Source organism: Crinia signifera, chromosome 2, assembly GCF_055691185.1.
Source record: "Crinia signifera chromosome 2, ASM5569118v1, whole genome shotgun sequence".
Lineage (NCBI taxonomy): Eukaryota > Metazoa > Chordata > Amphibia > Anura > Myobatrachidae > Crinia > Crinia signifera.
The window spans coordinates 356,717,060-356,741,524 of NC_139218.1; the positions used below are offsets into that span (position 1 = coordinate 356,717,060).

The 24,465-nt window shown below is 45.8% G+C and overlaps 1 protein-coding gene across 1 annotated transcript in view; it reads right to left on the reverse strand.

Annotated features, from left to right (window-relative positions):
• B3GLCT (beta 3-glucosyltransferase) overlaps positions 1–24,465 on the reverse strand; it is a 366,095-nt gene that overhangs the window by 230,193 nt on the left and 111,437 nt on the right. Inside the window, exons 3-4 of the mRNA XM_083169834.1 lie at positions 8,569–8,608; positions 5,640–5,749 (exon numbers count right to left, since the gene is read on the reverse strand). Of these exons, the coding sequence (XP_083025960.1) occupies positions 5,640–5,749; positions 8,569–8,608 (150 nt within the window). The remainder of the gene's footprint in view (positions 1–5,639; positions 5,750–8,568; positions 8,609–24,465) is intronic.

Below are 24,465 nucleotides of genomic sequence, written 5' to 3' on the forward strand. Positions count from 1 at the left end.
AGCTAACAGGCCTCGGTGGAGAGGGGCCAACATCGAGGAAAAGACCAATCTCCGACGGGCCCAGCCAGATCGGGATCTACCGGCGGCCCCCCAACGCCCAGCTCCACAGCCCCCCAACCCCCGGCCTTGGGGACCCGAGCTACCAGGAGCCCGTCGCTGCTACAACTGTGACAAGGTGGGTCATGTCCGCCGAGATTGCCCCCGGGGAAGAGGACCATTTCCAGGTGCCCGACATGCCTTGCCTCGAGTAGCTGTGTGCCAGGAACCATCATTTGGGGGAGGGGAAGGGGAGTACTGTCCTGATGCGCCAGAGGCGGAGGAAGTAGTATACCAGGTGGAGGTGGTAGCAGCTATTGGAAAAGCCACCCCGGATAACATGAAGCCACATCTACAGCCTGTAAAAGTTAATGGGAAGGAACTGCAGGGGTTAAGAGATTCGGGTGCCTCCATCACCCTTATCCGCCCAGAATTAATCCCCCCCTGCCAACTACTGAAGCAACGGAAAATTAAGATCTCCATGGCAGGGGGGCAGATCACTGTCATCCCCATGGCCCGGGTACACTTGGATTGGGGTCAGGACTCTGGGGAAGTGAACGTGGGACTTCTGGAAGGGCTCCCCACCCATGTTATTCTAGGAAATGATTTGGGTGGTGGATTGGCCAGTTGTTTCGTGGGAGCTATCACCCGGAGCCAGTCACAGGCTGGAGAGATAGCACCTGAGGGCCCTCTCCCGCCAGCACCAGGAATTACTGCTACAGCCCCTGAGCCACCGCCGGTGAGTAACATGGTACCAGACTTGCTTGACTGTGACGTGAATCTGGGGGAGGTAGATAGAGTGGAATTTAGGGAAGCCCAACAAACAGATCCGTCCCTAGCTAGCCTCCGCAGGGCAGCAGGACGGAGTGATTGGGGAACTCAGGAGGATCGCATTCAGTGGGAGGAGGGGAGACTGTACAGGGTGCCAGCAAAAGCAGACCCATTAGAGCCCGAAGTCCCTAGGAAACAGTTAATTGTTCCCCAGCAGTACCGTGCGCGATTGCTAGCACTTGCCCATGACATCCCCTCAGCAGGCCATTTAGGGATTCGTAAAACCCGGGCCCGACTGCTGCGGCACTTCTTCTGGCCAGGGATAAACCAGGAGGTAAGACAGTATAGAGAGTCATGTGGGGTCTGTCAACGCCTCGGGGGACCCCCACGTCGTGTCCCCCTACAACCCATGCCTGTGATCAGTGAGCCATTCAAGAGAGTGGCCATGGACATTGTTGGGCCTTTTAAGAAACCGAGCAGAACAGGAAAGAAATACATACTGACTGTGGTTGACTATGCGACTAGGTACCCAGAGGCGGTGGCGCTGGCATCCATAGATGCTGAGCATATTGCCCAGGCTCTCATGGATATCTTTAGTCGTGTGGGATTTCCCGAAGAAGTGGTCACCGACCAAGGTGCGCAATTTCAAGGGGACTTACTGCAGACCATATGGGCCAAATTTGGGGTCCATCCCTTTCGCACCACTGCCTATCACCCCCAAGCAAACGGATTGTGTGAGCGATTTAATGCGACCCTTAAGCAGTTGCTACGGGCATATGCTGAATCAGAGGGGGGAGACTGGGAGAAATCCTTGCAACAGCTGCTATTCGCATACCGCGAAGTAAGGCAAGATTCTACCGGGTTCTCCCCTTTCGAGTTACTATATGCCAGAAGGGTCCGGGGTCCTCTCGACTTAGTCAGGGAAAGCTGGGAAGGATCATTCCAGGAACCGGAGGTTCCGGTCTTAGAATATGTGGCCCAAATGAGGGAGAGACTGCAAAGGCTAATGCAGCTTGCGCATGACCATATGCTGGAGGCACAGGGAAGGCAGTGCCACTATTACAACCAGCATGCACGTGAACGGGAGTTGGAAGTGGGTCAGAAAGTGATGGTACTGGTACCTGTACGAAAGCACAAGTTACAGGCGACCTGGGCAGGGCCATATACTGTAGTGGACCGACAGGGGCAGGTAGATTATATCATTGCCCTAGATCAAACCGGGAAGCGGGTGGGCACCTACCACATAAATAGATTAAAAAAATATGTCACCAGGGAAATAGGGGCTGTGGCAATCTGCTGCCCACCAATGGATGACCCAGAGACTGACCCTATCCCTGACATTCTGGCAGCAACCAAGAAGGATGTGGGGGTGGAGGCCGTGCCCATAGGCACACAGTTAACTGAAACCCAGACCCGACAAATGAGGGAGGTTTTGGAGCTAGTGGGGCCTCAGTTCACTAGCAGGCCGGGACGCACTCATGTAGCAGCCCATCATGTCGACACCGGAGCAACTCGGCCCATTAGGCAACCAGCATATCGGCTGAATCCCGAGGTGCTCAATATGATGAAAAAAGAGGTAGACGAAATGCTGGCGCTTGGGGTCATTGTGCCATCAAATAGTCCCTGGGCCTCCAGCGTGGTCTTAGTGCCCAAAAAGGATGGGAGTACACGCTTCTGCGTGGACTATAGGAAGCTGAATGAGGTGACAGTGACAGACGCATACCCCATGCCCCGGGTAGATGAGCTGTTAGACAGGTTGGGGATGGCTCGCTATGTGTCCACCCTGGACCTTAGCAAGGGGTACTGGCAGATACCCCTTACCAGAGAGGCACAGGAGAGGTCAGCGTTCAATACCCCATTTGGGCTTTTTGAATTTACTGACATGCCCTTTGGGATGAAGAATGCCCCTGCCACCTTCCAGCGTACAGTAGATCGCATACTGACAGGGTGTCAGGAGTTTGCCCAGGCCTACCTGGATGATATAGCAATTTTTAGTGAGACCTGGGAGGATCATCTGCAGCATGTAGCCCAGGTTTTAGCAGAGATTAGCCAGGCAGGGTTGACAATCAGACCGGATAAGTGTCAGATGGGGATGGCAGAGGTGCTGTACCTTGGCCACAGGGTTGGGGGAGGCCGTATTCGTCCAGAACCAGCAAAAATTGAGGCCATTCTGAAGTGGCCTCACCCCACTAACCAAAAACAGGTACGTGCCTTCCTGGGCACAGCGGGGTACTATCGTAAATTTGTTCCTCAGTACAGCACCATTGCCAAACCACTGACTGACCTAACGACCAAGAAGTACACCCGAAACATTGACTGGACCCCTGACTGCGAGCAGGCTTTCTCCCAGCTTAAGGACATCTTGTCCCGGTCCCCAGTGTTAGCCGCCCCTGACTTCCGCCGGCGGTTCATTGTGCAAACAGATGCTTCAGCTTGTGGAATAGGAGCTGTGCTAAGTCAAATAGGGGAGGATGGGTGTGAGCACCCAGTTGCCTTTATTTCCCGAAAACTAGTTGCCCGCGAGATAGCCTACGCCACCATTGAAAAGGAGTGCCTAGCCATCGTCTGGGCACTAAAGAAGTTGCAGCCCTATGTGTATGGGCGTGAGTTTTCAGTGGTAACAGATCATAACCCCCTTAGTTTTCTACAACGTACAGCCGGAGACAATGGACGGTTACTGAGGTGGAGCTTAGCCCTACAACTGTACAACTTCTCTATTTCGCACAAAAAGGGTAAAGATCATGGAAACGCGGATGGCCTATCCCGTCAGCAGGAACCAGACCCAGTGCCACCTAACACCAGGAGACCAGCCCTTGCCATTACCCAGGACACCAGGAACATGGACTAAAATGTGGGGGAGGAAATGTGAAGGATGGGCATTGGCGATAAAAGTGAATTGTGACATCCTCTACTCCACAGTAATTAATGTACATTTTAGCCCTATTGTTCCCTATGTATGTCTGTATTTCCCAGGACTTTATTCATGTAAGCCCCAAATGCGTATTACTTAAATATTGTAACTGTGTATGTGGAGACAAATGGTCCGGCTAGAAGCGACCAAATGCTTAGATTAGAATCTGTTCAGTTTGTGTATAGTTTTTGGTTCAGGGATCAAAGGACCTCTTTATAGGCTGTTTAGTAACAGAGACAACAGGTAGTGGCAGAGACATACACTTCCCCCCCCCAAATAACAAGAGGCTAAGGATGGATAACACCAGGGTCAGTCTCCAGAGAAGAGATCTGTTCACATGAAGGTGTGAAATCCCTCACGTACACAAGCTTCAAAGCCAGATGAACGGAGTGAGTTAATCAGCCAATGGACAGGTAATAGGAGACCCTGTTATATTCATACAACTGCACCCAGCATAGGAAGGGTTAAGAATTCCTGAGGGAGGGGGAGAGGGGTGCCTTTGGGATGTAAGTTGGTGTGTGCAGGAAGAGAGGGGAGAGATGTGAATGAGAGCTGAAGGAGAAGAGAGGAGGAAGGAGGTTAGTCGCAGTCTTAAGGTTCAGAGGTATGCTCTACCTGTGTCTTGTGGAACGCCTCATCCTCGCTTCTGTGGAGTTGCCAGTGTTTTGTGGACTTATACAGTTTTCTGCTATCACAGCTGTGTGGACAAGTGATAGTTTGCCCTGTGGAACTGATCTGGGACTGTGACTATACAAGGACTGTCTGTTTGGGCCTGCTACCTGAATATCTTTCTACTCTGCAATTTACCTTTGCCACTGTTTATTGTCTATTTGTGCGTGCTGTGGAAAATAAACCGTCCTTCTGGTTTCATCTGCTCGGTGTCTGAGTGATTGAAGAATCCCGTATCTTCACATGCACTGTCCCTGTTTCGAGTATGTGTGTGTGTGTATGTGTGTGTGTGTGTGTGTGTGTGTGGGGGGGGGGGGGGGGATGTAACAATTCCCATTCTGCAACAGGGCACAAAGAGATCTAGTATTGGCACTACTACTGTGGACATTCTGCATAAAGGGCACCGCTATGTAATAATACGTGAATTATGGGTACCACGATGTGGTGTAATATGAAGTAAGGGCACTGCTTGAGGTGTAATGTGAATAAAATTGAGCTGTTTGTCGTTATTTGAAAATTAGGAAACTTGTGTGGCCACACCTCTTCTATGGGAAACCACACCTCTTTCTTTCTGCTCACGCTGTATCTTTGTAAAGTATAGGAGGGCGCACATTTATAGTGCAAACACCATAGCACCGGCCCTGACTCCCTGCCTACAGGCACAATACCAGAGGCAGCGGGGTCAAACTGAGTGCCAGCCTTTTATGTGAAAGTACAGTAGGGAATGTACAGTTTTGACTATTTTGTGCCAATTTATTATGGCGGTAAATAGAAAAGTACAAACACACTAAAAACACAATAGAGACCACAGACCGCTACAACTGAGGCTAGCTTTAACTCCATCATATGATTACTGCATACCTATTCTGCTTGCTCAGAGCTGGCTGTGTTTGTGAGCAGATGATACACTACAATTACAACAAAAATAATAATACTGTTTAAGACATTCAGTTGGTTAATAAGCATGTAACCCTTAGAGCACACAAACATGGATATAAAATTAAACCTGATTTCTTTGTCCTATTTTTTACAAATCGATTGCCAAGGATTGCATTGCGTTCTGCATATACAATATAATGTCTACGCCCCTCACAAGAGAAGACGCCAAAAGCATTCCAGACCCACAATACACTGGTGTACATAATCAGTTAAGCATTTACAAATTCCCCAATTTCCTGGATTTTTTCCTTTTAAACTGGTCTGCCATCATCCAATCTGTTTTCATTGTTTGGAGAATGGGAAATGCACATACCTTGCTGATCTTAGCTGCTTGTTCCAAAAGGTTTCCTTTCAGGTCCTCTGCCCTCTTTTTGTGAAATGAATTACTCTGGCTTTGGATGACGATGACAATCTCTCCCACTTCTGTAAAGAAAAAATCTTTCACTAGTTCTCATAATTAAAAATAGTTCCTGGAATCCAATCATCCATGAAGATGCTCAGGACACTCATTGGTCTGGTCACTGTGGTTAACTACTTGCACTTTGAGCTACTGTACAAAAGATTTAAGCCCATACACATTGGCCAGTATTCAATGCTCGAATCGGGCTGTTTTCACTCCTTGCAGTGAATTTTTTTTCACTGAAAACATGATTCACCCTATTCAATGTTCACTGTTCGCCGAAAGCGAATGCTGTTTCATGCTCGCTGCAATTCGCTGGTGTATTTCAAAGGGGTTTTCACTGGGATTCGCCAAGAGTGTATTCAAGGCTAGGATGGAGAACTGCTTACTCACCGGTTTTTGCCATGATTCACAGTTTTGCATTCGACATCTTTTTTAAGGGAATGGAATGTTATCTTTTAAAGTAAAGGATTTTTTTTTGGGGTGAAAAAAAAAAATCAGATTTTTTTGGTACTTGTTTCCTAGCACGGCGCCACCGATTTTGATTGTAAGCATCGGGTCGGAAAAATCGCATCGATCGCATCGCATGCGATGGACCCGATTTTTACATTGGAATCAATGTAAAATGGTCCCTGAGACCAGATTTTGCATTGATTTTAATGTAAAATGCCCCTAAACACCCCATTTTCATAGAAAACCCCCCTTTTTTTCACTTTAAAATTAATTTAACATTGTTCCCTATGTGAAAATCTCGTTGATCGCGTCGGTCGCATCGCGGCCCCTTATTAGGGATGTACCCCGACGGGCGCCGTGCTAGGAAACAAGTACCATCTTTTTCTGTGAAGGGGCATGCTATTTTTATTTATGTGCTTGAAGCACATTAATATATATTAATTTTTTTTTTGTTACAATTGTTTTTTTATTTTAATTGTTTTACACATTCGCCAGCAGGGAGCCGGGAGTTGCTCATTAGATATTCATTTATTCACTGCACACTGGTCCCGGCTTCTTACGAGCAGGACCAGTGGAGCAGCTCCGTACCTCTGTCACCTTCTAGCTCTCCGGGGTGGCAGCTTCTGCTGCCTGTGTCCCCAAGAGCCCTCCCCCACAAATTCTGGGGCAGGCAGGCAGGCTTACATCACCCAGCCTGCGGCATTCGCCACAGGGGTTAAAATTCGCCGTCAGGGGCAGCCCTCCTGAACCCTTGGAATGTGCAGTGAATCCTGCACAGGATTTGCTGCACATGGACAATAAAACTATTGAATACTACCCATTACCTGTTCCAGCCAATGTGGATATTGGCAGCGGCGGGGATCTGGCAGGAGCTGCATCGGCAAGTGCATATACACTTGCCAATGACGGGTGGCGACGTCGGGGTGAGGGACTGTCATTCTGCGGCTGCAGCATGACCATCTTTAACGAGGACTCTCTCATCTGAACATGTTTGGACAAGGTAAAGGGGGTCAATAACGAAGCGTAAGGGAGGGGGTCGTTAACGACATGGAGTGTACATAGAAAGCCCTTTCTGAGCTATATTGTAAGTGTATGGGGGTTTTAGGCTGCACGTCCAAAATGCAGCCTAAAATCCATAAAACCCCATGCATGTCCAAAATCCAAAATTCCAAATATAGAAGTGTTAACAGTTTATTTTTTATCAATTAACAAAATGCACAGTGGATGAAGAGAAGAGAAATCTAAATCAATATTTGGTGTCGGGCGGGGGGGGGCGGGGGTCGCCTATGGGAATGCCCAGCGTTTTATGGGCATCACCATGAAAACACTGGACGTTCCCATGGATGCATGGGCGGACCCATGTATGCCTTAGACGGGCGGCTGACGTCACAGGAATACGCTGGGGACCGAATCAACCGGAATAAGGCCATTTATCTCTTTCCACTTCACCTCTCGCCAAGGTTTGATAAACATCCTCCAACAGTCAAGTGCAAACAATGGCAGGTATTCAATGCTGTTTGCGAGTGGTGACAGCGAGCAGGTCTTCCTGCTCGCTGTCACCACTCACCCTGAAAGCATTCAACACAGCCTCCGCATCCGCCAATTCCCCCTCGCTCCGTTTTTTGAGCGAGAGGGAATTGGCGGATGCGGCTCCAGAAGCAGCGAGTTTTCTGCAGCAGCCGCGGGTCTCGCTGTTTTGGGGAATTCTCGCCGTCCTGTGACGGCGAGGATTTCCCCAGAACGTTGAATAGAGCGAGCGGCCGGCGCGGGGGTTAAACAGCGAGGATCACTGGTTTTCTGCAATCCTCGCTGTTTAACCCCCTCGCCGGCCGCTCGCTGCGGCATTGAATACCCCCCATAGACTACCGAAACTGTAACTTGCAGAATTGGAATAAAATAAGATCTGATCTACCTAAATCCCACCCATATCCGCCCCAGAATATCAACTTTTGGGCAAAGCTCCACCCATTTCTGCTCAGGCTCCACCCTTTTCAATGCATGTAATCCAGGAATGTACCACCAAACTTGGGATAGTATTCCAAACCATACAGTAACATGTTTGTCAAAATGGCAATTTGTAGTAATTATTTAATGAATATAAGATAAATTATAGATTGCCGTGATTAGCAAGATCTTAAAACATAGATTTTTTTTAATTATATATCTGTTCGGGAGCCAAGTAAACAAATTGTGTTTGGTGCAACAATTTTTGGAACCCTCTATGAACCGTGCGCTTTTGAAGGTGACATTAGAAAACAATAAATTACATTTCAGGCTGCAAATGTTATTTTTTTACTGGGATGCTTTAAAATGTTCCTTGTTATTTCAGACGCATAAAGTATACACATGCTGCTCACGTCAATGTCAAGACAAACACTTCAAATCTTACCCAGGGGTACTTCCGTTTTAAATCCACTGTTTTCATGTTTCTGTTTGAAAAAGAAAAAGAAAAGAACTAAGTTTAAAAATAAATATTTTTTCTATTACATTACCTGATTTGACACCACAAAAAATTTTCCCCAATAATATACTGTATTATAAATATTTATTGTGCTGTAGAGTTGTTTGATGTCTATTACTGAAAACGTACATACAGTAATTGTTATAGACATGCATAGCTGAGACCAGCATTTAGAGGACATTTGTAGTACCATTTGGAGGATACCTCTATTACCCCTTTCACACCGCACAAATATCCCGGGTCCGACCTGGGTTGTTGGCAGGTCGACCCAGGTCTCTGTGCAGTGTGAAAGCACCAAAAGGAAAAACCCGGGTCCAGCAACCCTGCATTCCGACCCGAGTTAAAAGAAGGGATTTACCCGGGTCTGACCCGGGATGATGGGCAGTGTAAACCGGTAACCCAGGTTGAGCGACCCGTTTACACTATAGGGAGGAGGCACCACCAGGTCCAAGAACTGCCTCCTCCTCCACCTCACTCCAACCCCATGTGACATCGGCAACCCGGCTTATTGCCGGGTTTCTGAGGGGAGCTTCACCTGGGACGGATCCTTGTCTAAATCCCAGCTGTGACCCGGTATTTGCGATGTGAAGGCGGTATAAGTGCCTTGGCTCTCAACTTAGATAGAGGTATAGTTTTGCATCTACTATCATGTAGCATAACAGCAAGCAATTACATTGCCCAGAGTGGATTCTATTATCATGTAGATATTAGGGACTACCAGTATCAGAGAAGACTTGATGTAGCCTGGTGGCTTAACCAGATATTTGAAGATATATGGAATACTAAGATATTGGAATTTTCTATTCTCATTTTGTGCTCAAGTCTTATCGCTGATACTTTTTGGTGTACTCGGGGGAAAACTTGTCTCTTTTCTTGATACAGACACGTACTTCAGAATATACCGATGCATCCTCACACCGAACCTCAATATGCCATACAGTGCAAGATTATTGGTGCAAGTGAGCCACACCGATCGTCTTCATTCCAATATGATGCAACAAAACTGCTTTGAAATTGCACTGATTAATTGGCTGTGCTACGCTTGTATATCTGTGTGCACCTGAATCTGTACACCAACCACAACAGAACTGGGAAAAAAGCCACACACTAATACACTGAACAAGTGTTGCAGATTCAACGCAGTTTTATGAAGCGTTTTGTCCCATAACACCGCAATTAAGACCCTACATGCCAACCCTCTGGGAATGGCCGAGATGCTCCAGAAAATTGGATGACCTTTCAGACCCAATGGTAAGGTAGGCAATTGTACCACATCCCACCGGACTCCCTTCTGCCACCCACTTGCAGAGCACAAGTGAGCCGATCAAGGAGAACCCGAGGACGTTATTTGCACCAAATCGCGCCACTGTAGTGATGGAGGGCGGACCCACAATGAAGAGATTGTGCACCCCCACTTAGCACATACTACCACTGGCCACTCCCCCTTGGGCAAGCAGACTCCCACAGGACATTGTGCACCAGATAGATTGGTGCAATGGCAGCATCAGTGCAAGAGTACACGTCTGTATAGACATATATTTAAGAATGAAGGTACAAATATGTACGAAGATATGGTATATATCATATATGTCATAAGTTTAACCAAAATTTTGTTTCACTGTATAGATGTGCTTTTTCATGGAAAGTAAACATGCATAGGCATTTTACAACCTGACCAAATCTAACAAATGAAACCACCGTGATCAACAATAAATGGTTTAGATTTGTTTTTCTTTTCACAATTTTACACGCTCTACTTGTCAGTAGATGAATGTGCAGTTCATTCATATGGCATAACATGCATTTAACCAACTGTCAATTTCATACTCCTTATTTAGTGTTAGGTCAGATGTGTGTTGTTTAAGTGGTTTATCACATGTCACCTTCTGCAGATGGCACTGACATGTGTTAATCAATAATGATTTGTGCAGACAAAATAAATCATGCTTTTAAACCGGTCTGGGGAGAACCGTACCGGCATTTGAATCTATCATTTCTTTGCTTGCCAAAAAGGAAAAGTACTTTCATATTGTGTGTATTAAAGCTGCAAACTATTTGGCAACCTGTATAAAAAAGGGTTGCCAGTTACCATTTCCTTTGTTTGTTTCTGCAGACTGCTATTAAGGATTTTTCAAAACACTGCACTTTTTTATCTGACTACCACGGAAACCACAGTCGCATGGCACATGATCTAGTGAGCAGAGAGTAATTAACAGACCCATGTAACTTCTCTGCGTACTGCTCAAGAACCCCCTTTGAAGTTTGAGAGTTTGTGTGTGTTACTGGCAGCCATAAGTGCCTTTCCACCAGGGGCTTTTGGAGTATAAAAGCCATCAAAAATAAGAATTCAATGTATTGTATGCTGTAAGAGATACTATACTTGTTATGTAAAGAAGGTTGGGGGCTGCTTCTTGTTCAAATGAGAGCACATGAAATAAAAACAAAAAAGTTAATACAATTACAATACTTGTTGGCCACTAGAAATATGTAAAGAACTTTAAACAAGTCAGTACTACACAATATAATCCCAGAATGTGTTGTAAAGTAGAAACACTTGATACAAATCTAGAAAGACAAACCAGTGTTCTAAAAATCATTTAATCAAACATACAATAAAGTAATTAATATTCTTACAGATAAAGGTGGACTTATTATTTTAGAAAATAATGATCTATTAATGCATACTAATTCAGATTAAACAATATAGGGGTGTGGATCGTATTGTCGACCAGTCATTAGGTTGACACAGTTGGGTCAACAGGCAACTAGGTCGACAGGGGTTTAGGTCGACATGGGTTTTTCACTTTTTTTACCCGAATGTCGACACAGTCGACATGGACACAGTTGGAAGTCAACCGCAGCCCCTCGCGATGCTTAGGGCACGGTGCCTCGCTGCGCTCGGTACACTATTTTATTCTCCTACCACGCCCTAGTGGATGGTAGGGCGTGAAATACCGCCTGTCGGCACATGTCGGCTCAAAGAATAGTGAACAAACCCGTGTTGACCTCGCGACCCGTCGACCTAACCAATGTCGAACTAACGCATTTGTCCACCTAAAACCATGTTGACCTTGGCCCATGTCGATCTAGACACCTGTCGACCTTCATTTATGTCGACCTAGAACCCTGTCGACCCAACAATGTCGACCTAATGACTGTCGACCTAAGTCGGGTCGACAATACGACCGTATCCCCAATATAGAAGATTATAATGTAGGAACAATAAAAGCCATTCCATAATGATCTGGAGAGATATCGGTCAGCTGTATCATGTATTATTAGAGACAGCAATAACAATGCGTTATAGCAATCTGTGTTATAGGCAGGGAGTTTTTACAAACCCTTACATCTTAAATAAATGGAATAATTAATTAATTTTAATATTTCAAAACTGCTCACAATAATACAATTCTGCTAATTGAGTAAAATGACAAAGAAAAAACAAGGACGTATTTACATGTACTACTGGAAAGTGGAGCTAGTGTGTTTGTAAACTACGGTAGTAGTGGGTTTGTAAAGTAGTAGATAGATAGATAGACAGACAGACAGACAATCACGTGACACGGAAGTGTTGCATATGGAGCCGGCACTCTTCAGACCCTCATACTATTTAAGGTAAGCTTCGTATTAACACTGTTTTTTTATGCAATTTGTGCATTTTTTTATGACTTTCTGCCACTTTATTTTTGTTGCACCTTACTTCTGCCAAACGTCCTGATGAGAAGGCTTGTATGCCTTGAAACAGCTCGTCGACATCTTTGATGGCGTTTTCTGTAATGCACGTTTAATACAATTTAAAAGTCACAGGAGTGCTGCCTATTGCCCTTTGTTCCGAGGGCCCGGTCTGCTATCTATTTATGAGGAGGGCACCCTGGCCATACTGCGCTTTTGTCCAGAATGCCCCCCAAAAAAATATACTTGCATGGCATAATTGTACTGGGAACATGGAGAACAAAGCAAACGTTAACATCTTGTCAGTTTATTTAATTCTGAAAGGACGGCATTACATTTCTGGTATAGTAATTGTTGAAGTTACAGCAGCTGTAAATTGAATAACTTCCACATGAGGGCAGCAGACACAAGCGTGAAGGCGATGGTAATACTCCTGCTGAAATATAAAGTCAATCAGAAACTTGCTTATACAGGTTGAGTATCCCGTATCCAAAATGCTCGGGACCAGGAGAATTTTGGATAACGGATTATTCCGTATTTCGGAATATTTTAATATTTCAATGATGTATTTTGAAGTATCTTGCATTTATGCTGTATAAACACATAATATACACACAAATATATTTTATTACCACATAAAATACACACAAATATATTTTAATTGTTCAAAAAACAAGGTTTCAAAACGTGAAACAAAATGTGTGTACTATCTCAGCATTGAATTTGAATGCCAAGCAATCATTGTCTTGCACATATATAGTGCCAGTTACATATCATGTCCCCAGTGATGCTGTTACAAATGTCCCCAGTGAGTTTTTAGCAAAAAAAAAATTTTTTTTCACTTTCTGGAATGTCCGTATTTCGGAATAATTCGGATAACGGATATTCGGATACGGGATACTCGACCTGTAGTCCTAAATAGTTCTTAAAAGTCTAATCTGTGTCTTGACTATACAGTCTGTCACATGCAGCCATGGCAGTACACGGCGGGCACGCTACTCACCCATCCGTGTCCGCTGCGGCCTGTCATGTGTCTATCTGGGCTCCGGTGGTGACAGGGGTAGCATGTGAGCAGGACTTCATGGGAGCTGGGTTGCGCCGCATGGAAACGGCAGGTCCTAGGCGACGCTGGGAGGCCGGCGCCACCATCTTAGGTATGGGCAAAAAAGCCAGGCCAGAGTCTTTCCCGCTTCCCTACCCTGTCAGCCACTGGTGCCGCCCTCTAGGTATATAGGGGATCTGCCGGTACTTGTGGAGTATCACGGCTCCCATCGTATGACAACGTATGCCATATGTAGTGGCATACGATGGTATACAATGCGATTTTTACCAATTTTTCAGCATTTTTGGTCAAAAATCGTATGCGATGGCATGCGATGCGATGCGTTTTTGATCTTAAATGCATCCAAATGCATTCAAATTAGTATGAAACATGTTAATTGGCCCCCAACTGTTATTTTTCACTGTGTACCACCCCCAATATCAACACCAACCCGAAGCGTGGCGAGCGCAGCGAGCCCGCGAGGGGCGGCGGTACGTGTCCTACAACCTTTTCATACCCCTACTATCCACGTCGGCCTGGAGTTGAGAATAGAAAGTGTGGCGAGCGCAGCGAGGGGACGCGGATACCTGTGAAGCCCGCGAGGGGACGCGTATAGCTGTGAAGGTATCCGCATCCTCTCGCCACGCTTCGGGCTCGCCACACTTTCTATTTTCAACTCCACGCCGACGTGGATAGTGGGGGTATGAAAAGGTCGTAGGACGTGTACCGCCGCCCCTCGCGGGCTCACTGCGCTCTCCACGATTCGGGTTGACGTTGATAGTGGGGGGTGGTACACTATGAAAAATGGCATTTGGGGGCATTTCACATGTTTACTACACATTTCAATGCATTTTGATGCATTTCAGTGCAAAATCGGGTGCGATCGCATCGCATGCGATTTGATCATATGCAATGCATTTTTTTCTCATACGATCAGCATACGATCAAGGTCGTGGGAGCCGTGATACTCCACAAGTACCGATCTGCCTAGGTTGAATCAGGTTCAGTGCAAAAGTCTTCTGAGCCGTGCTGTTCGTTTGGGAAGACTCCTATTCTTATGCCTGTTGCTTGTCAGCTCGGCCTGTCCGTTACTCCATTGCGAGACTCCAATTCCCATTGCAGTTATCTCAGCGTAACCCGGTCCTTTCTTCCCAGTCCGGTCCGATTGATACCCTCTGGATTCCGCCACAGTACCTTCCAGCTCTAGCAATTCTGGATCCAATATTCTTCTTTGTCATTTCCATTCTTCTAACTGGATACAACCTCCCGTCTTCATCTTCATCATCTTCAAGCCATCACCACTCTTTTACAGTGCATAATCATTGTCCTTAGTCTCTCATCTTCAGCAACCAATCACCCCAAAACCCTTATGCAAGGACTTATTGCTTTATTATTTGACCATTGACTTTTTCCTCAAAGAAGTATTTGAGACCCACTTGTTTGTTTTCCGTTTATGAAAAGGTCGTTCATTAAATCTGCTCGTTTTAACCCATCAGTTCTTAGTCCGTCTGCAGTTCCTGAGCAACACTCCATTAAATCCTTCTCTGGTGACAACAGTCCGAAAATCTAGAAAGCAATTAACCATCCAAATGATTCATAAACCCGACAAAATAATGGTAAAATATATTGATGCTGACAATTTTTCAAGTAAATTGCTTGCTTTGTGTCAGTAGTACAGCTACAGTTGCCATGTCGCTGGAGAATAATAATACCAGGCAGTTTCACTGGCCCCGCCCAGACATACTGGATAACCTGAAGGTTCCGCAGAGTTCTCATTAACCAGAGACGGTCACATAGTGGATATGGTGTTGCAGCAGCAGATCACAGAAGACATCAGTGCCCATCTTAACGCAAAACGTCTCCTGGAACGACTTGCACATTGGCTGCATAAAAAGACGCAGAAGTGGTATCACTAGCTTCCATCTCCATATCAGCCCCATAGTGTACTAGACATTAGGATCAGAGTTTTATTTTGCAAATAAATCGGTATAACATTGCAGATTAAGCATTATGCTTATAGGTATGAAGCATGGTGCAGCCCACTCCTATTGCACACCAGTCTTCTGATTTTATACAAAGGTGATGGGCTGAGGTTCCCACCACAGCTAGAAGAAATGCCAGCATCAGGGTAACTGTAATATTGTTGTTTTAGCGAAGAAACTAAAAGATGCATATTGTATGAAAGTCTATGGCAGGACTATTTGGCACGATATGTGCATAGATGTAAGTGGATGTATCTGTATGTAAAAACTGGTTCTCATGTAAGCAAGTGTATGGTGCTGCAGAGCTTGCACTCTTTCCAATCATGTAGATAATAACGGTAACCTTAATTTGAGTGTATTATTCCGTGATGAATCTGAAATGTACTGTAGCCTGAGAATGTAAATGCATTTACCATCAATGTATGGTATGTTTGGGTAGTGCTTTGCATTAGAGATGGTTTGTAGATGGTACGTCCAAATGTCCAGAACTTTAGAAAATAGATACCAGGTACCCTGCTTCTGAGACGCCATGTGTTGCATTCAAAAGATACACTAGTGGTCTCCAACCCTTTTTGGGGCGTGAACTACTCGCGGCAAAATAAATCGCCTAAAATTTAAAAAAGAGATCTGCATTATAACTGAAAAAAAGTTTACACATTATGCCACACACTGCAATGACCAATATGCCACATCCATACCTGCCAACACTGGATGTAGAGAAGAAGGGAAATCTGTGCGTGCCGAAGGCACATGCCCGAAATTAGGGGGCATGACCTACTATTGTGGTACTCCTACGAGGCCACATCCCCAATGGGGGCATGGCCAGCGCTGAGAGCATTAAACTCCCCCATGGCAATGAGCATTTAATTCACCTGTGGCAACAAACATGTAATCCCCTTGGCAATAAGCAGGAAACTCATTTGGCAATGAGCATGATGCTCCTGGCATCGAGCATGAAGCCCCTGGCATTGAGTATGTAGGTAAGCAGCACTTATGTGGCATAATATGTAATGGACATAGTATGTGGAATAATATTTAATGGGCAAAGTATGTGGTACAATATGTAAGGGACATCACAGTGTGTGGCACAATATGTAATGGACATAATGGTGTGAGGCCTTATGTATAACGGAAATTACAGTGAGTGCCATAATATGTAATAGGCATTACAGCTTGCAAAAAAAAAAAGTGTAACAGGCATTACAACATGTGGAATAATGTGTAACGACATTACAGCATGAAGAATTATATGTAATCAGCATTACAGCGTGAGGTATAATGTGTAATAGGCATTATGGCATTTGCCATAATGTGTAATAGGCATTACAGTGTACACTGATTTAAGTAGCCTGAAAGCTTGGGGGGTGATCAGTCACTGTGTGGGACTCCAGCCAGCCAACTTCCAGACCGCACTTAAAAATCTGTATTTTGCCAATTTTTTTACCATTTTAAAATGGTAATCGGTGCGGTCTGAAAGGTGCAGGACCATTTTACAAAAGCCGTTTTTGTAAAACAGTTAAAATGGAGGGTCCTACCAGTTTCAGACCCGGTATTTTGGCATCAAAATCGGGTCTGAAATGGTATTTAGGACCCAGCCAATGAGCTGGGTCCTAAATTCAGCGCAGTGAATATTTAATGAGCGCTCATTAAATATTCATAGCTCTGGAGCTGCGCCCCCCCCCCCCCGCGTGTGGGTTAACACCCCATTTTTTTCTTGCTAGGCCACACCTTTTTTTCTGCATTTTTAATGGTTTGCACTGGGAGCCAAATTGTTAATTAAGGTCACCCAAGTCAGGACATTAGCGGAGTCTGACCAGGATAACTAGCTCTACCTCCCCTGTCTGTTCTCCAATGAAAATTGTCATGTGTGCGACCTGGCATGATGACATCACGCTGTGAGCACACTCGCTCTATAATGCTCGCCCACCATTCTTTGTGTGGCAGCGCAGCAGCTCTGTGTGAGTGTGACATGGGTGGCGTAATGATAAGTAATCATCACGCAGGTTGGTGCCCGTCCTTGCTCTGCCCAAAAAGCAAAGTAAAACACACTCCCCCACAGCAGCAAAATGCGGTGAAAACAGGTGAGTGGTTTGCAGGAGCTAAGCCATGCCTCCCTTTTCCAAGGGTCCCTACTAACCATCTATCTAGTACCAGGGGTGCTTCTGCATTGGCAGAGGAATGCATGTAGACAGAATTGCGTACTATGCCGACATGTGCGTACACAGATAGATATATCACATGAAAGACATGGTCTAATGCAAGTGTGTACTCATACTGATAACCATTATGAAAAAAGTACAGATAGGGGATGCATAGCTTTGTACAATTGCAGCTGACTTGCGTGCAATTGTGAATCGGACCATGATGCTGCCCATACACTGTGCAATGCGCACCGTGCATTTTAAACTAGATTGCTTGCATCTAGTTGAAAGCGCATGCGATAGCACTTTGCATTTGAACTAAATGCGATGCAATCTAGTTTAAAAGGTATGCGCTGTGCGATAGGATGTGCATGGGAGGGAGCATCACACTCGTACATCCCACCATGTATAGGCGGTATAAGATTATTGCAGAGATCAATTGTAACAGAGGGGTAGATTTGTTAAGCTTGGTGAAGTGATAAACTGGTTTTTATCACTGGCCAATCAGCTCCTACCAGTGATATTACAGGTTTGATTTGAAACATGACAGGCAGGAGCTGATTGGACGGTAATAAAAACCAGACACTTTGGGCCTTATTTTGGTTCATTCTTTCTGACAAAATCCTTCTTAGATGGACAAAACCATGTGCACTACAGGTGGGGCAGGTGTTACTTGTGCAGAGAGAATTAGATTTGGGTGGGGTTTTACTTCAAAGTGAGATCTATATTGCAGTGTAAAAATAAAGCAGTCAGTATTTTCCCTGCACAGAAACAAAATTACTCACCCAAATCTAATTCTCTCTGCACATGTTACATCTGCCCCCCTGCAGTGCACATGGTTTTGTCCATCTAAGAAGGATTTTGTCAGAAAGAATGAACCAAAATAAGGCCCTTTATCACTTAACCGAGCTTAATAAATCTACCCCTAAATCTTGCTGAATGTTTTGATTTCACTGATTAAACAATGCAGATATCTTAAAAAGTGTCAGAATGTGTTTCCGTAATAACTAAATATTTAATATTTTATGATCATCACAGATAATCAGATGAATGAGCTAAACATGCTCAGCTAACAGATAATGTGCATTTCACTGTATTTGCAAAATGAATCATGGGCATTTACAAGAAACGTGCGACCTTAGATGTTGGATGACAGCATCTTTACAGCCTCCTTTATCGGAAAGAAATTAATCTTCAGTGCTGCCAAGCGCTCCAGGATAAGCCAACATTAATACGGAGCCTGGGGCTCGGTGACCTGTCATGCTCAATCCAAAGCGAAAGAAAAAATACAGCAAAATAGAGTTACAATTTTTTTTTTTTTAAATGGATATTTAACCACTAAAATTCTCTTTGACAAACCCGAAGCAGCAACAAAATAGGGGTGGGGCATGGCGGTCCGACAGGGGGGATCCCAAGGGTCAGTATCCTGACTGCCAGTGCTCCGACAGGGGGGCAAGTGCAAAGAAGCCCATTGAGGGCTCGCTGTGCTTGCCATGCTGCGGGCTCAATGGCTCCCTTCGCTTGCCACAGGTTTTATTCTCCCTCTATGGGGGCCGTGGACCCCACAAGGGAGAATAGCCCCTGTGAGTCGGGTTCCCCCCTGTCGGAGCACCAGCAGTCGGAATACTGACCGTCAGGATCCCCCCTGTTGGGCAATCACATTGCACCCCAAAAAATCGTACCGTTTGTTTTAAGAAAATGTGCCTTATTTAAATCTAGCATGGTATTTTATTACTACACTGGTCAACACTCATTTTATTGCCAGTCACATTACAGAGATTTTGGGCTAACTTCATGGTGCTTTGTAGCGCTCATTCCAAACAGGACAGCGGTATTACTAGATTTGCTCTTTTTTTTTAGATCGATGGACGAGAAACAAGAAAAACATTATTAGACAACATGAGCCACTCAACTGACAGCTAGATTATCATGTCTCCCCTTCTGCACACTAGAGCGATTCCCATGGAAGCCAATATAGTTAACTGACACACTCACCGATATCGTTCACATACAGTGAAGAATACAGATTAAATTCTGTGCCCGAGGGAAGGCCGTGGTGTTCTTAATCACGGTTGAGTAAATTCAAGAAATTGTTTAATGCAATATTGTCTGGGAGTGACGAGGGAAATTAGGGGGCGCAGACTTTATGTTAGGAGCATGGCCTTGTGGGAAATGCAGCAAGTCATGCCCTTGTTCTTGTCATTGAGGGGCATGGCCAGGACACTCTGAGCAACTGCCCATGTCCCCAGTTTATGACAGTGACGACCTAGAGTGCCTTGGGATTCTTGCAGTGCCCGGAGTTGGTGGTCCAGAATTCATTCAAATTATGTATTGTCAATGTGATTTGTAGCCACAAGCACTGATATCACCTATTATAAAATATATGAATAAACAGAAACGCAAAACGTAGCATACGCGTTACTGAATTTAATATATTTTTTCTGACTAAGACACTTTTGACCTTGTGGTACTGTGAAAAAATATGATACTCTAGGGCAGCAGTCCTCCCAAGTGGATCGCTACCATCTCAGTACGGTGTCACCGATTGACTCCTCAGTGATCAGAGAAAACTGAATTTGCTGCGTCTTTTACTTCAGGCTGCTCAGATGACTTGCAGAGATATCCGAAGAAAGGAGACATCAGACAGCTTCACCCTCACCCCAGGGATAAGCATTTCCAGTCCTGCCCACAGCAGAGTGATAAGCCACTCCTGTCATCCCGGAGGCAGCAGGCTCTGTAGTCAACCTCTGCCTCCCCTTACCAACCTCTGAGACGCAGGAGCAGAATTGGAAGCATAAGGTGTAAGGAGGTGAGCACTGACCACGGACAGTATGGGATGTTTTAGAGGAGGGAACAGATTAGACATCCATTGTTTATACCTGGTCATCCAATGCACTGCCATCCTCTTCCTCAGTGTCATCCCTGTCATCCACCCTCCCAAGTCATTCGCCTCGTCATTTCTTCCTTCACTTATCTCCTGTCCCCCACTGTCTTGACCGTCACCCATGGTCTCTTCCCTGTCCACACCAAATTCTTCACAGGAGTACAAAACACATGTAAGGACTAAGCTTCATAGGCTCATCGCTGTGTTGTGTAAGAAATGAGTAAACATGATATCCCCTTTCACACCACACCCTGGACACGTTTAAATGCCGGTTTTATTTTGAAACCGCCGGATCCAGGTCAGAGATAGTCAGAGATGGGTCCAACCCGGCTGAGCGTTGTAAAAGGGGTATTAGTGGTCACTTAATTTCTGTTTTGTGCCTCTACGGTCTGCTACCACACATGTGGCAGACATTCTGAGGTAATAAATGGGGCAGTGTTATAATCAGATAAGGTCCCAGGGCAAAAACAATGAATTATACTTACCGATAATTCAATTTCTTCTTAGAAATCCCATGGCAGCCAAAACCTTGGGATTTCATCTCTTTCCCAGTAGTTAGACAAGTTACTTTTTTCCCAGGGACCTCCCCCTTCTAGTACAAATGCTTGCTCCTCCCTTTCCTGATTGTCTCTCAAGTGTCTCCTCAAATAGGTCCCTGGGAAAAGAGAAAACACAGGGGGGAATATGGTGCCTGCCATGGGATCTAAGAAGAAATGGAATTACCGGTGAGTATAATTCAGTGTTATCGTCGATGATTCCCATGGCAACCATGATGTAGGAAAATAATAGTAGCATAAAAGAGATAAGGACAAAAATAGCCATAACAATATATTATTATTTTAATCATTAAGGACACTTTGCAAAAAGGTGTGATTTGAAAAGGCCTTTCAAAAAGAGCCTAAACTGTAGCTAGATCTTTCGTTCAGGACAGTGGGTTTAAGGGAAATTGGTCATCAATGTCTTTCAACGAAATTGGTCAAAAAAACTGTACAGTGTGTATGCACCTTAAGAAGAAGAGAGAAAAAATCCTATCACTAACACTGAAAACAAAAATGTCTAATCCAAACAAAAAAACAGAACAGAGCTCACCTCAGATGGGCACTATCACCCCCTATGGAGGGGAAGGCAGGCCTACTACCTTATAGAGGTGAAATCTGCATACCACACTGCCATACTGCTTCACATTGCAGTGACCGAGGCAGATTAATATAGGCACCATAATTGCTTGCAGAGCACACCCCCGGAAGCGTGAGGTAGCACTAAACCCACTGGAATATGTAGTCCCATGAACATACAGTAGCATGAATTCCTGACTTGCAGCTGCTGCCGGGTAGCGGCTGTGACATGCCGCACTCCCGTTAATGGCCCCATGGGAAATGTAGCCAGGAAACCCAGCCGCTATGCGGGAGGCGAAAGTGATGTGCGAGCACTAACACACACTGCCCCATGTCAGTTTCCAAGTAAGAAATTTCTTGTCAGCCGACCTTAACGGTTCAAACGGTGGTTTCTGTAGAACAGATAGCACCAAAGATAAATCCCAAGGGGCCACTTGTTGTCTATAAGGATGCTTAAGACGGGTAACTCCTTGGAGGAAGGTTTGCACCTCCGGTAACAAGGCCACTTTCTTTTGAAGGAAAATAGACAAGGCCGACAACTACACCTTCAATAATTGAAGGCTTAATCCCAAAGAAAATCCATACTGTAGAAACTCCAGAAGTCTTGAAACTTTAAATCTAGAAGTGTGAACTTTTTGTCTCTCACACCATCTAATGTACTACTTCCAAACCCTATAATAATTATTTGCAGAAACTGGTTTCCTTGCACTAATCATGGTTCGGATAACTGCGTCTGAAAAACTCTTCTTTTTTAAGATGGAGGTATCAAGAGCCATAAAATTGAGCTGAGCTAGGTCCTGATGAAGGAAGGGCCCTTGTCTCAGGAGGTCTGGCAGAAGTGGAAGACGCCACAACGTTGTCGACAAACTCAGAATGTTGGAATACCAAGATCTCCTTGGCCAATCCGGAGCTATCAGGATGACGGATGCTCCTTGCATCATCACTCTCTTGAGGACCCGAGCCAGCATGCGAAATGGTGGAAAGACATACGCCATGTTGAAATTCCAGGGCACTGTCATGGCATCCACCGCCCATGCCAACGTATCACTGGTACTCGCACAGAACCTGGATACCTGGCAATTGTGTCTGGACGCCATTAAGTCCACTTCTGGGAGTCCCCAATGAGCCACTATTTCCTGGAACACCTCTTGGTGTAACGCCCATTCTCCTTCCAGGAGATCCGCTCTGCTAAAGAAATCCACTTCCACATTCTGAAAACAGCAGATAAGTCCGGTACATTGGCCTCTGCCCACTCGAAGATCCGAGACACTTCCTTCATCGCCATCTTGCTGCGAGTGCCCCCTTGGTGGTTCAGATAAGCCAACGTCGTGGCATTGTCTGACTGGATCCGAATGGGAGATCCCCTCAGAACCTATTCTGCCTGCAGAAGCGTCTTCCAGACTGCCTGAAGCTCCAGGACATTGATCGGTAAGGACGATTCCACACTGGACCATAGACCTTGCAACCTCAAATTCAGGGATACTGCTCCCTAGCCCCTGAGGCTAGCGTCGGTGGTGACCGAACGGAACGTCCCAACTGGAGAGATTCCACATCCGTCCACCACAGTAAGGAATTCCGAGTTTCTGGAGTTAAGAGAACCTTCTCTATTTTCATGGACTTGACATTCCCAGACCAACATGCAAGGATGTTCCTGTTACACTTCTGTCCCGGACCGGCCGGGACAGACAGTGTAGACGAGTGCCGGGGGAGACGTTAGCGGCGTCGCACAGCAACGCCCCTGGCTTCCGTCCCCATGGCATCGTCAGCAGGCATCGGGGCGTTGCCGGGCAACGTCCCCGAGCGTCTCCGTCGGCGTGCCGGCGCGCTGAGGTCATGCGCCCGGCAGTGCGGCGCACGTCAGCGTCAGCGGGGATTTTGAATAAAGAGCCGGCGTCTGCCCAGGACAGACGCCGGTTATAGCTTTTGCACCTCAGGGTCTCAAGTGTTCCTGGTTCCCGCTTACTCTCTGCTCCTGGTTCCTGTGTCCAGTCGTCCTGTGTCCTGTCGTTCATTCCCAGCCGTGTCCTCCGTTCTGCCTCTTGTCCCCCTGGTGTCCGTGCGTTGTCCTAGCTGTCCGTACCCTGGTTCCCGCTGCCGTTGTCTCCTCGGAGCACAGATAAGTGGGGTTTATCCCCAGACTACCCCTTACTTGTATCTTGATTCTTATGAAACACCTCTGTGTATTGTTACACCTGTTTGGTATAGGTTTGTGTTACATCTCTACGTATTGTTACGTTTACCCAGTTTGCTATAGAGCAAGGGTGACCTCGCCTTCTTGGGTTAGTTAGTCATCCCCTTGTTCATCTTTGACATTGGTGGCAGCGTTGTCAACTCTCAAGACCTGGTGGCATCGGGGGCGGAGCCTGACTAACGGGCTCTGTCGAACGCGGCTATTATAGGCGAAGCCTAGCACTAGCACGCAGCCATCAATCCCATTCGATGACAACGGAGTTAGGGTTGGCGAGGACTCCCGGATATCATAACATTCTAACCGGCCAGACCATACTCTGAGACTGTTGTTGCCCCTACAGCTCAGAGGTTCGGTAGTCGTGGGGAAACCCAATCATGGATCCGTCACAGCAGGCTGCTGCCCATTCTCTTGCAGGACAGATGCACACACTGACGCAGAAATTGCAAGAGCTCACCCTACGGGTAAACTCACACGAGCAACGGTCTCAGTCTAGCTCCTCCTCCGGTGGGAGTCTGGAGCCCAGGTTAAATCTCCCTGACCGTTTTTCAGGTGATCGGTCTTTGTTTTTTAATTTTAAACAGTCATGTAGGCTTTATTTCAAATTGCGCCCGGGATCTTCTGGTTCTGAGGCTCAACGGGTTGGAATGGTTATTTCACTCCTGCAGGGAGATCCTCAGTCTTGGGCCTTCGGCCTTCCAGATGGTGCTGAGGCTCTCTCTTCTGTGGATGCATTCTTCTCAGCAATGGGGTTATTATATGATGACCCGGACCGGGCGGCCTCGGCCGAGTCTAATCTTA